This window comes from Penicillium soppii (assembly GCF_028829465.1).
Source record: "Penicillium soppii strain IBT 18220 chromosome Unknown utg000005l, whole genome shotgun sequence".
Taxonomy (NCBI): domain Eukaryota; kingdom Fungi; phylum Ascomycota; class Eurotiomycetes; order Eurotiales; family Aspergillaceae; genus Penicillium; species Penicillium soppii.
Window position 1 is genome coordinate 1,060,123 of NW_026643235.1, and position 14,793 is coordinate 1,074,915.

General features: G+C 49.8%; 4 protein-coding genes across 4 annotated transcripts; all 4 read left to right on the plus strand.

The window, feature by feature from the left end:
• Positions 1-290: 290 nt before the first annotated feature.
• N7529_005828 (putative phosphatidate cytidylyltransferase) lies at positions 291-3,064 on the plus strand (the record flags this gene model as incomplete). Its single annotated transcript, XM_057241355.1, has 2 exons — positions 291-861; positions 924-3,064. The coding sequence occupies 2 exons, from the start codon at positions 291-293 to the stop codon at positions 3,062-3,064; spliced, it is 2,712 nt and encodes a 903-aa protein (XP_057096714.1).
• Positions 3,065-4,364: 1,300 nt separating this feature from the next.
• On the plus strand, positions 4,365-7,373 carry atg1 (serine/threonine protein kinase ATG1; the record flags this gene model as incomplete). Its single annotated transcript, XM_057241356.1, has 3 exons — positions 4,365-4,487; positions 4,562-7,148; positions 7,213-7,373. The coding sequence occupies 3 exons, from the start codon at positions 4,365-4,367 to the stop codon at positions 7,371-7,373; spliced, it is 2,871 nt and encodes a 956-aa protein (XP_057096715.1).
• A 1,595-nt stretch (positions 7,374-8,968) lies between these two features.
• Positions 8,969-10,878, plus strand: N7529_005830 (high affinity methionine permease; the record flags this gene model as incomplete). Its single annotated transcript, XM_057241357.1, has 6 exons — positions 8,969-9,083; positions 9,133-9,364; positions 9,428-9,878; positions 9,933-10,197; positions 10,256-10,418; positions 10,479-10,878. 6 exons carry the CDS (start codon positions 8,969-8,971, stop codon positions 10,876-10,878), a joined length of 1,626 nt encoding a protein of 541 aa, XP_057096716.1.
• Positions 10,879-11,687: 809 nt separating this feature from the next.
• On the plus strand, positions 11,688-14,483 carry N7529_005831 (M1 family metallopeptidase; the record flags this gene model as incomplete). The annotated part of the gene is made up of 3 exons (XM_057241358.1): positions 11,688-11,836; positions 11,915-14,285; positions 14,358-14,483. 3 exons carry the CDS (start codon positions 11,688-11,690, stop codon positions 14,481-14,483), a joined length of 2,646 nt encoding a protein of 881 aa, XP_057096717.1.
• Positions 14,484-14,793: the final 310 nt, after the last annotated feature.

Consider the following 14,793-nt stretch of genomic DNA (forward strand, 5'->3'; position numbering starts at 1 on the left):
TTCGACAAGCTACACAAAGAAATCATAGGAATTATGTAGTATCGAGGCTAAAAAAACCGTTGATGTCAGTTATTACGCACTGTCCTCTCGCTCGCATGTGATAGGCAAAATCCCTTCCGCGTTCAGAGTAAGAGGACAACAGTGTCACTCCACGCTCTCACCACATTCCAACTCCAAAAATAAAGCTCCAGTCGTCAGATCTCTTGGCTAGCGGTGCTCTGACCTCCGCGCCCACTTCATACAAATCTCCCACCCAGACATGACGTACTCATCAACATAAGCATGGCGCCATGAGTTCGCGGAACCCAGAACAAGAAGCTACACCTCGCAGTAGCACACCTAGCACACCTCTCAGCCCGGAAGCATTCGCTGAAGATCTACGACTATTCAATCGCTCCCCCCATCCATACCACAGAAGCCAGCGCCTGGGCTCCCAAACCCCCTCCGAACATGGCGACCGTCTCCACCCGCTCTCTTCCTACTCAAGGTCCTCGAGGACAACCAGCGACAGCGGCACAGAGGCAGACGATGAAAGTACCGGTATCCTAAGAGGATTACCGGCCCCGCCACTCCGTCCTCGAAAAGGTCTTCGCTCTGGCGGAAATGGTACCATCGATGTCGATCCTTGGCTGCCTAGCTTGCAACCATGGCCGTCGTTTGTCCGGCCTGCGTTGCGGGCATCGCGGCGCAGCTCAGAGGAAGAGATGGAAGAAGAGGTCTATGAAGAGAAGCGAAGGTTCAAGCGACAAAGACGCGTGGAAATCCTCCGCCGGCTAATGGAAGCTGCGCTTCTGTTATCTGTGGGTGGTGTAGTCTTGTACCAAAACGGGGCGCGGTCTTTGGCTTGGGAGTGGCGCAAAGGTATGTTGAATAAAATATTCCACGGCGTAATGGAGAAGCCCGGCTTACGGTTTGTTTCGCAGAACTCGTTGCTCATGGCCTGGTGGTCCTGGGTCTTTATGCCACCTATCCGCTCGTTGTTCGAGCATCGGAGGGCCGCAGCTGGCGCATCTGGCGTATCTGGTCGTCGAAACGAAGATCCTTCTCCTTGCCCGCCAGCTTTGATCCTGCTCCTCTATTCTATCCGATCTTGATCCCCATCTTTGTTTCTTTGTCGTTGTCCAACCACGTGCCACCGCTTCTTATGCCTAATATCATTCTCAGCCTCTCCTCTATACCCGCGCCCGCTATTCCGCTTCAGGGCTGGACCCATGGACTCAGTACAGTTCATTGGATGGTGTCCATGATTCCTATTCTTGTTGCGGAACACTTCTCTATGGACACTACATGGCCCAAGCCATTGTCGCTTCGTGGGCTCGACGCGGAATCTCTAATACTTCTATTTCCTTTGCATCAAGCGTTGATACCCACTTTAGACTTTTTGTTGACGACTAGCATTCTTCCTGCCGAGCTGCAACTTTTGACGACTGCTTTGATCAACTTGTACTTGTTTGCGGCCTCTCCACAGGCGGAGATTTTGAAAGCCTTGTTATGGCTTGGTGGCATGTGTTTGTTTGCTTCTTGTCGACATATCCTGCGCTGGGAAGTTGCTTTGGCCCGGATTCCAAATTGGAAGTTCCGCCGTGCTCCAAATAGCGCGCAATCCGCACGCAAATTCCTCAATATGATGGACCATCGACTCTGCGAGAAACTGAGCAGAAGCGGACCTATACCTTCGGATGATACTTTGTCGGACAGTGACGGACCAAATGGGTATCCATTCCCGAAGCCGCGCAAGTCAAGGACTAAGCGCGGAAGTCTCTCTGTTGACCCGCCCACAGAGCTTGTGTCTACGACCGAGAAGATCGACACGGAGGCGATTTTCGAGAAGCAAGCCCGCAGCCGACGACGCCATACTATTTCAACGTTCGATGAGGCTGTTCGGGAAGAACGAGTCCGCACTACGCCCAGCGGCCGGCGCAAGAAACTCATGGGTCCCAGCCTTGCCTCGTTCCTTTCGCTTACTTCGGCCCAGGCGCAGGTCCGCAAATGGATGTACGCTTTGTACGTCTATGTTGCAGCATTTCTGATTATACTGGGGCCTATCCGGAAATACGTGGGACAGCATGCCTTGCAAGGTCAAGATCCATTTGGCTGGGCTATAGGTTATCTGTTCGGCAACTTCTCGAATGTTCGCTTTTGGGTGTTGATGTTGAACCTCGAATACTGGATTGAGTTACCACCTCGCCCAGAGATCGATAATTTAAGTGCCTCTTGCTTCCTGGGATCGATCGAACATATTCGACAGGCCACATTCGGACCAGCTATCACCCGTCTATTACTCAGTGGCTACTGCGTTGTGGTGCTTCTCACGGGCTTGGCTATTGTAATCCAGCTCAGCACCATAGCCGAGGTTGATACGCGCCGCAAGATCTTCCACGGCATGATGGTGTTGATGTTCCTTCCTGCCATCTTTGTGGATCCAGCCTTCTGCGCTCTGGCGCTCGCCTTGGTCCTCTCGATCTTCCTGCTACTAGATCTGTTCCGCGCATCTCAACTGCCTCCAATCTCACGTCCACTCACCTATTTCCTGGCTCCATACGTCGACGGCCGTGATCATCGCGGCCCAGTTATCATTTCACATATATTTTTATTGATTGGGTGCTCCATACCACTTTGGTTATCCCTCTCCGATCTTCCCCGGGCAGGTCTGGGTCCCTGGGCCGGCTGGGAGGTACCGTCACGCGACGTCAGCATGGCGAGCGGTGTAATCTGCGTTGGCATGGGCGACGCAGCCGCATCTCTTGTTGGTCGAAGATACGGGCGACTGAAATGGTTCTGGGGTGGCGGTAAGTCGCTGGAAGGCAGCATTGCTTTCGTGGCAGCCGTCACCTGCGGGCTGATCGCGGTTCGTGCCTGGCTGTTGTTCGGAGGATGGCCCGTGTCTGGGGTCGAATCAGCCGACGGGGCAGATTTCTCCGCAGATTTCTGGGTCTGGACTTTGATCAAGGCCATTCTGGCAGCGGCCGGAACTAGCGCCACCGAGGCGATCCTCACTGGTTGTAATGACAACGTCCTAGTCCCAGTGGTGTTGTGGCTACTGGTGCGGGGTCTTGGCGTTTGATGCGCCATCAGTTGGTGTGTATACATACGGTTTGTTTGTTCTCTTTCTTTTGAATCCCTGTTTTGCCCGGAAGGTTTGCACATGGCTGTCGACTGTTTCGCTGCATTTGTACAATTGGCGTATATAGCTTGATAATTTGTATAGATTGAGTTCACAACTAGAGAGTTTTTGGGTTGTTGCCTATAATAGCGGCAGTATTATTATCTATCTGCATTTCTAGGCCCAGGTGTGTGCCATGGCCCCCTTAAATTCCCCAGACCAACGTCGTAAGTGGAACTCAATAGGCTGCAGATAAGCTTCCGTCACCATATTGGTTTCGGCGCGTAGGACTATGTTGTGAAAACTGTTGGATGATTTCAACAGAGAGTACTTAGATGTACATAATAGCTATGTGTAGGGAAAATAGTGAAATCTTCAATATCATAATCCATGCAACCCCGCAAATACCCAAGTCCATGTATAGACCGCACATATAGACAGAACCCCAAGTTCCTCACGATTATCGTAATCTTGCCGATCTCGGCCTTATCTAATCGATAACAGGTGACCAAAGATCGCCTTGGGATCTTCCCGGATTCCCTTTGAAGATGAACAGCAGGATAGATCCCTTTAGGTAGATCTTATTGTTCCTTTTTCTATTTCATTTGATCATATTCCATCTTCTAATATCTTTTTTCAATCCTTTTCCTCTTTCACTTCACAAACAAGAAAATCCATATCTCTTATCGGAATTATCTCTCCCCAGATCATCTCACTCCGCCCTTCTGACCGCCAAAAGGATCGCCCATCTGTCACTCGTTATCGTTGGGTCACACCCCCCCAGGTATTCCTTGGGTCCTCTGTTTCCTGCATCACATCATCTCCCTCTCTCATTAGAAGTCCACTCTTTTTGCCCATCTTTACCCATTATTACCCATTCTTGCCCATTTTTATCTATTATCGCCTCATCATTTTGGTACATTATACTTCATTCCCTTTTTCTTGGTCATTTCTGCACTTATAACCTCCTCACCGCTTTAAAGGTGTTTTGACGCATCTCGAACTACTTCGTCTATCTACCTATAACACGAAGTTCACCGGTATCGTTCCACGGCACCCGTTTGCAGTACCTTCCCAGACCCATTCTCCCGGCGGTTCCTCGACCTTCCAGGCTTGCCGGTCACTGATAGCGTCATCATTTCTCTACCCTAATGGGCTTCTCGCGTCGGACTTCATTGCCAAGGTAGTTGTGGTTGCTGGGGATTTCAAAATCCAGAGTCTCAAAGGGACAAAATAGGCATAGGTGTGCCCGGTGGCAGCCATGGCATCTCAACATTCAAGGAGATCACGCGAGGCCCGTCCCGAGATGTCTATCGGTCGCTATACGCGCCTAGATGAGATCGGGCGAGGCAGCTTCGCGACAGTCTACCAAGGTGTTCACACAGTGAGTGATCTCCCCGAATGATATGTGTGGCTGGGCTATATCGAGTGATTGATGCTAATCGGCCCTTATCGCAGAAATCGAGAATGTTTGTAGCAATCAAGTCCGTGAACTTGTCGAAGCTCAACAAAAAGCTTAAAGATAACCTTTCATCCGAGATCGATATCCTCAAAGGCCTTCACCATCCTCATATCGTGGCCCTTATCGACTGTCACGAATCGACATCTCACATTCACCTGGTCATGGAATACTGTGCGCTGGGGGATCTGTCCCTCTTTATCAAGCGCCGAGATACTCTTGGAACACATAAATACACCCGAGACATGATTGCCAAATACCCGAATCCACCCGGTGGCTCACTCAATGAGGTGGTCACAAGGCATTTCTTGAAGCAACTGTCAAGCGCATTGAAATTCCTCCGTGACCGAAACCTTATCCATCGAGATATCAAGCCTCAAAATCTTCTACTTTGCCCATCCCCCTCGTCATATCGGACTGGAGCAGCCCAAATTGTACCCTTCAAAGGCAGCCAGGACTCTTTCGAACCCACAACCGGGCTCGAGTCTCTCCCAATGCTTAAGATTGCCGACTTTGGCTTCGCTCGATCTCTACCAGCCACTTCACTAGCAGAGACACTGTGTGGATCCCCGCTGTACATGGCGCCCGAGATTCTCCGGTATGAAAAGTACGATGCCAAGGCCGATCTGTGGTCGGTAGGGACAGTTTTATATGAGATGGTGGTGGGCCGACCGCCCTTTAGGGCCTCGAATCATGTCGAGTTGTTGCGGAAGATTGAGAAGGGAGAAGACAGAATCCGCTTCCCTGAAGAAAATCCGGCCTCAGACGACATCAAAAGGTTAATTCGGGGTTTATTAAAACGAAACCCAGTGGAACGATTGAACTTCCCTGAGTTCTTTAACAACAATGTGATCAATGATCCAATTCCGGGCTTAGTGGCTGATGATGTTACGGAAGTACCTCGATCACCCCAACCAACTCAGCTCGAAGGAAAGCCTGAAACATCACCTTATTATGCTGGGCCAGAGGAAAGGACAGTATACCCTACCAGTCAACAGCCTGCTGTAGCACGCCAAAAGTCGGAGACTCCGCCAGCTGCATCGCCTATGCGTCGAATGGGGAGCCTAGACCGACCTGCCTCGGGTTTTGCTAAGGAGCAGCAACGTGGAGGCACACCACCTCAACGACCTTCTCCTGTTAGTCTTGCCACTGCTCCAGGCCGTCAGGAGCTTACTGATCGCAACGCCACCACGGCTGCCATGGACCGCCAGAGAGCTCGCAATACGTTCGCCAGCGCACCTAAAGTAAGTGACTCAAATGTTCGTTCTCAGGAGGAACGGGATCGTGCTGCGCAGGAAGTGGCATTTGAAAGAGACTACGTTGTTGTTGAGAAACGTGCCGTGGAAGTCAATGCTTTTGCAGACGAGCTCGCTCATAGCCCGCGGTTCCAGGGTGGGTTCTCACGACCACGAACTGGCGTTGGGTCTCGTCGGGCAACAACGCAGGGCCTCCCTACAGTATCACCCTCTTCTCCGCGTGGCAACGCGGCCAAGGCTATGCAGGTCATTACGGGTCGCTCACGAGCAGATTCCACCCACCAGCGACAGCATTCATACGAGCGACGTTATGGACAAAGTCCCACTTCGGCGACTTCGGCAATTTCGAAAGCGCTCAATATGGCCAGCGGCCGCTTGTTTGGAATGGGCTTCTCCCCTCCACTCGCCATCACCAAAGGGGGGCGCTCTCCGCCACTAGCGTATAATCCTTTCCCCGCATATCCCCCTACACACGCAAGCCTGTTGATCACAGGAGATGGCGCCAAAACAAATGTGGCCGTCGATGAAGACTGCAAAGCAGTCCAGGCTATCGAAGAATGTGCTACACGTAGTGACGTTGTCTTTGGCTTTGCAGAGGTCAAATACAAGCAGCTTGTCCCGCTCGCCCCTTCAGCACCGACTGACCCGTCTGCGAGACCTGTTGATACACATAACGAGCCAGATGCCGCCGACTCCGATGATGGACTGACGGTCGATGCCATTGTCACTTTATCTGAGGAAGCATTGGTGCTCTACGTCAAGGCATTGTCCCTACTTGCAAAATCAATGGACATTGCTGGGGCATGGTGGTCACGCAAGAACAGAGAAGAGGTATATGGGGAATCACCAAACAAAGACAGCATGAGCGCTGTTGCCGGCACCCGGATCAACTATGTTGTGCAATGGGTGCGTAGTCGTTTCAATGAGGTTATCGAGAAAGCAGAATTCGTGCGCCTCAAACTCATCGAGGGACAAAGGCGATTACCACCCGACCATCCAAGCCACCCAGACAACCATTCTATCGGCTCTACTGCTGGCTCCACCTCATCTGCCGACGTAGTTGTCAGCCCTGGAGTCACAGCCGAGAGACTGATGTATGACCGCGCGCTCGAAATGAGCCGTGCGGCTGCTATCAACGAATTGACAGGCGAAGATCTTGCCAATTGTGAGATAACATACGTCACTGCAATTCGCATGCTAGAAGCTGTGCTGGAAGATGACGGAACCCGATCTACAGCAAGTGGTAGCGACCGCCAGAGCAGCTCCCAGCCTGGCGACAAAGTGATCCTGGATGACCTCCAAGTCGAGGATCGCCAGGTCGTCCTCAAACGTAAGTCTTGTCCAACCCTACCCATCACATCAGATAACACTAGAAAAATACTTACAAATAGCAGTTGTCTCCAGCATGCGTGGTCGCCTCGCATCGGTCCGGAAGAAGCTTGCTGTCCTTTCAAAACGGTCCTCAGCGCCCACTCCGATAGTCAGTGCAGGCAAAGTGCCCTTATCCACTATCTCTCCTATCCCCTATGCTACGGGTGTAACACCTCCAAGATGAACCTCCTTCCATGATATCGATCAAATCTACTGGAATTTTTGCAGTATTCTCCAATTCCTTAGCGTTATTAAAGCCTTATATAAGGTTTGACCCACGACATGAACGATTGAACCTTTCCTCCCGGCCTACCCTTCTTATTGGCTAGCCCTCACGCTAGTTTTCATCCTTCACCACTTCTTGCCATCATATCTCTACGGAGACCTTAATTTCTTCGTTCATATTTGTTTGTTGATCTATTTTTCACCAACGTCCGCCATATATCCCACAGCACGAGGCCAGGGGAGTTCAGTTTTCTTATCCCAAGGTTCTTATCTTACGCCATTTTATGTCATGTCATGTCTTTTTGTTTCACGCGCTCTTTTGCTGTTGTTTGGGTTTGTTTCTGGTAAGGCGTTTGACCTGGCGGCACGGTATACAGATTGGCACTGAGGGTTTTGTTCGCAGATGCACGAGGTCAGGGCGTTGCGGTATTTTTGTCGTTGAAAATTGGATCAGGTATGCAAATACTGCCAGATGAGATGTATTGTATATAGAGAAATTGAAGAAACTCACCATTATTCTGTTTTGTTTCGGTACAGCTCACTGGCGGTTTAAAATGATCTCGTCTACCGCGTTCGGTATGCGTACGTATACATGTATGTACATACACACATATGCACATTGGTGTTTCTATATTTGTGCTCCAGTGTTGCTACTGATTTCTGGAGGTCAATTGCTTCCTTGGTTGTATTGTTCTCACGATTCCCAAGCATACCTATAAATACGTAGTCATTTTGAACTTTCATGAATTTTCGACTACATATAGAGAACCAATGTGTCTTATTACATCTCGAAATATCAAAATACGCTTGGCAAGATCCATGCCATGAACCCTAAAGATGGCGTGATTAATCATGTGTCAAAATTTCACTCAGCCTCTTTTTCTTGTCCCATTCTACCTAGGCACCGCGTGCAAGATTGAATTCAGATGACTTTCGGCTTGTACAACATAATAGTTGAGCCTCCCAATTAGTTTACATTTACAAATACTCCGAGTGTCACTGTGCTTTTCTGAGAATAGGTAAAATTGTATGTGGATCCCGAGGACCCGTGTCTCGGATTCTATAAAGCCTTAGAATTTACGGCTCGGCCTCGACATGTTTCTCGGCACTACGTTTAAACCGGATTCTATTTGCTTTTTTACATTTTTGCCTGCTGCAATTGCGCCATAAGGACAAGGCAAAATAAATAGAGTCATTTGATGTTGTTTTTCCAAGTTTAATTGGGCACACAAAGCCCGGAGCTATGTAACGTTAGAAATTATATTCAAATGAGTGCGAAGGGGACTACAGCTTCTGGAATCCTTCTAGGTGGATCGAAACGGGGAACCCCGAACCTCGACCTCCAATTAGCCTCTCATAGCTTGCACTTGAAGTCCCAAGGTAGCATCCAAGACCGCCCAGCCGCAAAGACCTATGGCATCAGAATTAGTGCCAGCACCTCATCTCATAACCCGTGGCTAACCGTTATTGAGTTTGCCTCCCGAAAAGGGTCCTGCTAGATACATATATCTGTCGATCTGTCCCACGTGTGGGGTGACTCGAAGTCGAAGTATCATGGCTGAATCGACTGATCGCGTTGTTGAGGCTTCGTCCAAAAAGTCGCCGGTGCTGGATACGAGGCCGGCCGGCGATGAGGGACTACGCCGTGCGGATGGAATCTCAGGACTATGTATGTTTGTTACATGATGACTTGGTGATATCCCTAATTGATTGTTTAGACGAGGGACATGTCTTTGAGGCATCGCCCGATGACCGTCGCCAGATTGGCGTTTTCAGTGCCTCGCTTTTGATCTTTAATCGGGTTATTGGTACTGGGATTTTTGCAACACCTGGCACTATTCTTGCACTGGCTGGCAGTGTTGGGCTCTCGCTGTTCATGTGGGTAATCGGTACCGCGATTGCCTTGGCGGGAACGGCAGTGTACTTGGAATGGGGAACTGCAATCCCAAGGTATGTGATGGGCTGTTGGTAGGATCTGAGGAATATGAGACTGATGCCGTTGGCTTTATGCAGAAATGGAGGCGAGAAGAATTACCTCGAGTATGTCTACAAGAAGCCCAAGTTCTTGGCCACTGCCATGTTTGCAGCCTATGCCGTTCTGCTCGGATGGGCTGCCAGCAACAGTGTCGTTTTTGGTCAATATATCCTCAATGCAGCTGAAATTGAAGTTGGACGGTGGAACCAACGTGGAATTGGGTTGGCTTGTCTCACTGCCGCCTTTCTCATCCACTCGGTTGCCCTGAAATGGGGTATCCGTCTTCAAAACTTCTTGGGTGTTGTTAAATTGATCATCATCCTGATTATCATCGTCTCTGGATGGGTTGCACTGGCTGGCCATACGAAGGCTGAGACACCGCATAACTTCACCAATGCCTTTGAAGGAACCAAGGGCAGTGGGTATAGCATTGTCATGGCGTTGTACAACGTCATTTGGTCTTTCATTGGCTACTCGAATGCCAACTATGTAAGAATCTGAAGTTTGGCTCAACAGAGATGAGGATGCTGACTGAGTTGATAGGCTTTGAGCGAGACAAAGAACCCTGTCCGTACCTTGAAGATCGCAGCCCCTGTTGCTATCTGCTCGGTTGGCATTCTATACATGTTTGTCAACATTGCTTACTTCGCCGCTGTATCCAAGGAAGAAATGCTCAGCTCTGGGAGCGTTGTGGCCGCCGTATTCTTCAGAAATATGTTCGGAAAGCAAGCCGAGAAAGTCATGTCGGTCTTTGTGGCCCTTTCTGCTTTTGGCAATGTGCTGTCCGTCATCTTCTCACAAGGCCGAAGTATGTATTCTCCACAGCAAACTGGGAAACCATACTGATCAGACTTCGCGATATCTAGTCGTCCAGGAGCTCGGCCGTGAAGGCGTGTTGCCCTTCTCCAAGATCTGGGCTAGCAACTGGCCCTTCCACTCGCCTGCCGCGGGCCTGCTTGAGCACTATATCGTGTCTGCCGTTATTATGCTTGCTCCCCCTCCAGGTGATGCATACAACTTCCTTCTCAAGTATGATTTCACTTTTAGGCATATGTACATATGTAAGACCACAGCTGACCACGTTTATAGTCTGATTTCTTACCCACTTTCGATCGTCAACTTCTTCGTATCCGCTGGTCTTGTTCACATTTACCTTACCAAAAACAAGAATTTCCCAGATTGGGCGCCCGGAATTCGTGCCACGCTGCCAGTGACCATCTTTTTCATGCTGTCGAATCTGTACCTCGCGATTGCACCATATGTGCCCCCGACTGCAGACCAGAATGTGTACGAACAGCTCCCATACTACCTGCACTGTGTGGTTGCTCTTGGACTCTTTGCAGCCGGAGCAATCTACTATGTTGTTTGGGCAGTGTTGTTGCCCCGGTTTGGTGGGTATGTGCTTGTCAAAGAAACAGTTGTGGATGCCGATGGATGGTCTCGCAGTGTTTTTACACGACTGCCACATGCTCAAGCTCGGCAGCTCTAGACATATGAGATTTTAAAATACAGTTTTAATGCTTAATATCAGGTGAGAACTTGATGTATTCAGGTTGATTTAGCTCAAATTCTTTGGAAAGACATTTTCATCAAGCCACTAGAGAGATTAATAGAAACTAGAAACGATCATATTCTTGACAATCGAATAACCTCATATCAACCGAGCATTACCAAGCATATGGTCATTCTGTGACATCAATATAATGAATCACGGTCGATGTATGTTCCAGTCTTCTATGGATGCCCATCCACGAGAATCAAAGAATCTGTCATGAGCCCCTCAAACTTGCTGGTAATATGTCTTGCAATGTAACAACATAAATGCTGTTCCTATCAGTTGTCTGCCATAGTAAAATGTAGCATGCACTGGGTTAACTTGCGTGTAAAAGAAAAGAAAGAAGAAGAAGAAGAAAAATAAGAGGAAAAGCGGATAATCTGGCAGTATTCACCGCCTTTGAATTGCCGGACTGATCTCATGTTTTTCTCGTGAGATTGATCCATTGACCTTTGAGTCTATGGTTCAATTATTGTCTTGTGTTATCTAATTCTTTTAATTCTTAATACCTCTTCTCTTTTTCTTTATTCTTTCTTTTTCTCCCGTGTTCGGGTTCATTGCTGATGCGCCGCTTCTCCTCGCGTGTGCTGCTGCAACAAGCAAAGCCACCGCTTCTTTCCGCCAGAGCCCCCCTCGCCCTCTTTGTTCCCCGTTCCCCTCAATCTTCAGTTCCTAGATCAATTGCTCGTCGCACCAACTCTCCGCTTTCACAAATTACCAAAAGATACTGTTCATATCGCAGAATGTGTGGGACACGTCGTGCCGAGGTCTCTGGGTCCACCAACGTCCAGGGCCGTGAGGTCCTGCCTACAAATGTTAAGCCCCAGCATTATGATTTGACACTCGAGCCCAATTTTGAGAAGTTCACATACGAGGGAACCGTTATAATTGAGTATGTTATTGCCTTATCAGCTAGGTTACAGTTGTACATAGGCCAGATTTGTATAGAGTGCTAATTCCTGCAATCTAGCCTCGCAGTTGCGGAAGATACAGATTTCATTTCCCTCAACTCCAACGAGATCGATATTCACAGCGCAGTTGTTTTAACCAAGGGATCGGTGGTAGACTCCAAGCCTGAAATCTCTATGAACAAGGATGCCCAGACTGCAACCATCAAGTTCGGACAGGCCCTCGCGGCGGGTTCGGATGCTCAACTCAAGCTTACCTTCACCGGTATCCTGAACGACAACATGGCCGGTTTCTACCGATCATCATACAAGCAGAATGGCGAGACCAAGTACATTGCATCCTCGCAGATGGAGCCCACGGACGCCCGTCGGGCCTTCCCTTGTTTCGACGAGCCCGCTTTGAAGGCCAAGTTCACCGTGACTTTGGTTGCAGACAAGAGCATGACCTGTCTGAGTAACATGGATGTTGATACCGAGACTGAGATCCAGGGTGGTGCGAAGAAGGCTGTGAAATTCACCACTTCCCCGCTCATGTCTACTTACCTCGTTGCCTTCATTGTTGGACACCTTAACTACATTGAGACCAAGAACTTCCGGGTTCCTATCCGTGTCTACGCTACTCCTGACCAGGATATTGAGCACGGTCGTTTCTCTTTGGAACTTGCTGCTAAGACCCTGGCCTTTTACGAGAAGGCCTTTGACAGTGACTTCCCTCTGCCAAAGATGGATATGGTCGCCGTGCCTGATTTCAGTGCCGGAGCCATGGAGAACTGGGGTCTGATCACATACCGTATCGTTGATGTGCTGCTTGACGAGAAGAACAGTGGTGCGTCCCGAAAGGAGCGCATTGCTGAGACCGTGCAGCACGAGCTGGCTCACCAGTGGTTCGGAAACCTGGTTACCATGGACTTCTGGGATGGCCTTTGGCTCAATGAGGGCTTCGCCACTTGGATGTCGTGGTACTCTTGCAATGTGTTCTATCCCGAGTGGAAGGTCTGGCAGTCCTATGTTATCGACAACCTGCAGAGTGCCCTTTCGCTTGACTCACTACGTAGCAGTCACCCCATTGAGGTGCCCGTCAAGCGTGCTGACGAGATCAACCAAATCTTCGATGCCATCTCCTACTCCAAGGGTTCTTCCGTTCTGCGCATGATTTCCAAGTACCTTGGCGAAGATGTGTTCCTCCAAGGTGTTCGCAATTACATCAGGAAGCACGCCTACGGCAACACCCAGACTGGTGATCTCTGGGCTGCTCTGGCTGATGCTAGTGGCAAGCCCGTGAACTCGGTCATGGATATCTGGACAAAGAACGTCGGTTACCCTGTTATCAGCGTCACCGAGAACAAAGAAACCTCTTCAATTCACCTGAAGCAAAACCGTTTCCTGCGTACTGGTGACGTCCGCCCCGAAGAAGATCAGACTCTTTTCCCTGTTATGCTTGGCCTTCGTACTGCGAATGGCGTTGATGAGAACACCATGCTCACCGAGCGCGAGCGTGACTTCCCCGTTCCCGATCTGGACTTCTACAAGCTCAACGCCGACCACTCTGGCATCTTCCGTACCTCATACAGCCCCGAGCGCCTCAGGAAGCTCGGTCAGGCTGCCCGTGACGGTCTGTTGAGTGTTGAAGACCGTGCCGGTATGATCGCTGATTCGGGTGCTCTGGCAGCCTCTGGCTTCCAGCGCACCTCTGGTATGCTGTCTTTGCTTCAGGGTCTTGATACTGAGTCTCAATTCGTGGTCTGGAACGAGATCCTGACCCGTATCGGTACTTTGCGTGCTGCCTGGATTTTCGAGAACGGCGAGACCAAGGATGCTCTCAAGGCCTTCCAGCGCTCGCTGGTTGCCACCAAGGCACACGAAATTGGCTGGGACTTCCCCGAGAACGATGACCACATTCTTCAGCAGTTCAAAGCCCTCATGTTTGGCTCCGCCGGTATGGCCGAAGACCCCATCGTTGTCAAGGCTGCTCAGGACATGTTCGCCCGCTTTGCTGCCGGTGACCTTTCCGCCATTCACCCCAACATTCGCGGCAGCGTCTTCACTATCGTACTGAAGCACGGCGGCCTGAAGGAGTACGAGGTGGTTCTGGACCGGTTCCGCAACGCCCCGACTTCCGATGAGAAGACCACTGCCCTGCGCTGCCTCGGTGCCTCTGAGAACCCGGAGCTTATCCGACGCACTCTAGACCTTGCTATCAACGGCGAGGTCAAGGCCCAGGATATTTACATGCCTCTTGGTGGTTTGCGTAGCCACACTGCTGGTATCGAAGACCGCTGGAGCTGGCTCAAATCTAATTGGGATACTATCTACAAGCTTCTGCCTCCCGGTCTGGGTATGCTGGGCACCGTTGTTCAGATGACCACTGTCAGCTTCTGTACCGAGGCACAGCTCAAGGATGTGGAGCAGTTCTTCGCTTCCAAGGACACCAAGGTTCGTAACTCTTACACCGGTGAACTCAATGCCATCATGAATCTCTTGCTAACCTTTTTTTCCTCCATGTAGGGCTTCGACCGCGCCGTTGAACAGAGCCTTGATGCCATCCGCGCTAAGGTTAACTGGATCAAGCGTGACCGCGATGATGTCGAGCAGTGGCTGAGCAGCAACCGCTACCTCCAGAGCAAGCTTTGATTTAAAAGATTTAGTGATGATTATAGACATTCACGTGCGGAGGCTCTTTGGTGGTTCATCCCAACTCATATACGTTTGTTGACTGCATATTATTATCTACTTTCTAAGTACATTTCAACTCAAATAAAGCGCACAGGATAGGCCCTGCTTTCACACCTTGACCATTTTGCCTAGAGTAACTTGTTTCACAAACCTGAGCATGAGCCAAATTTATTCTCCTCGCTGACCTACCACTAAGCAGATTCCTACTGTGATGAGCTAGCGATTTTAGCAATAATTAATGACAAGAAGTTTTATTTCCTCAGAGTGT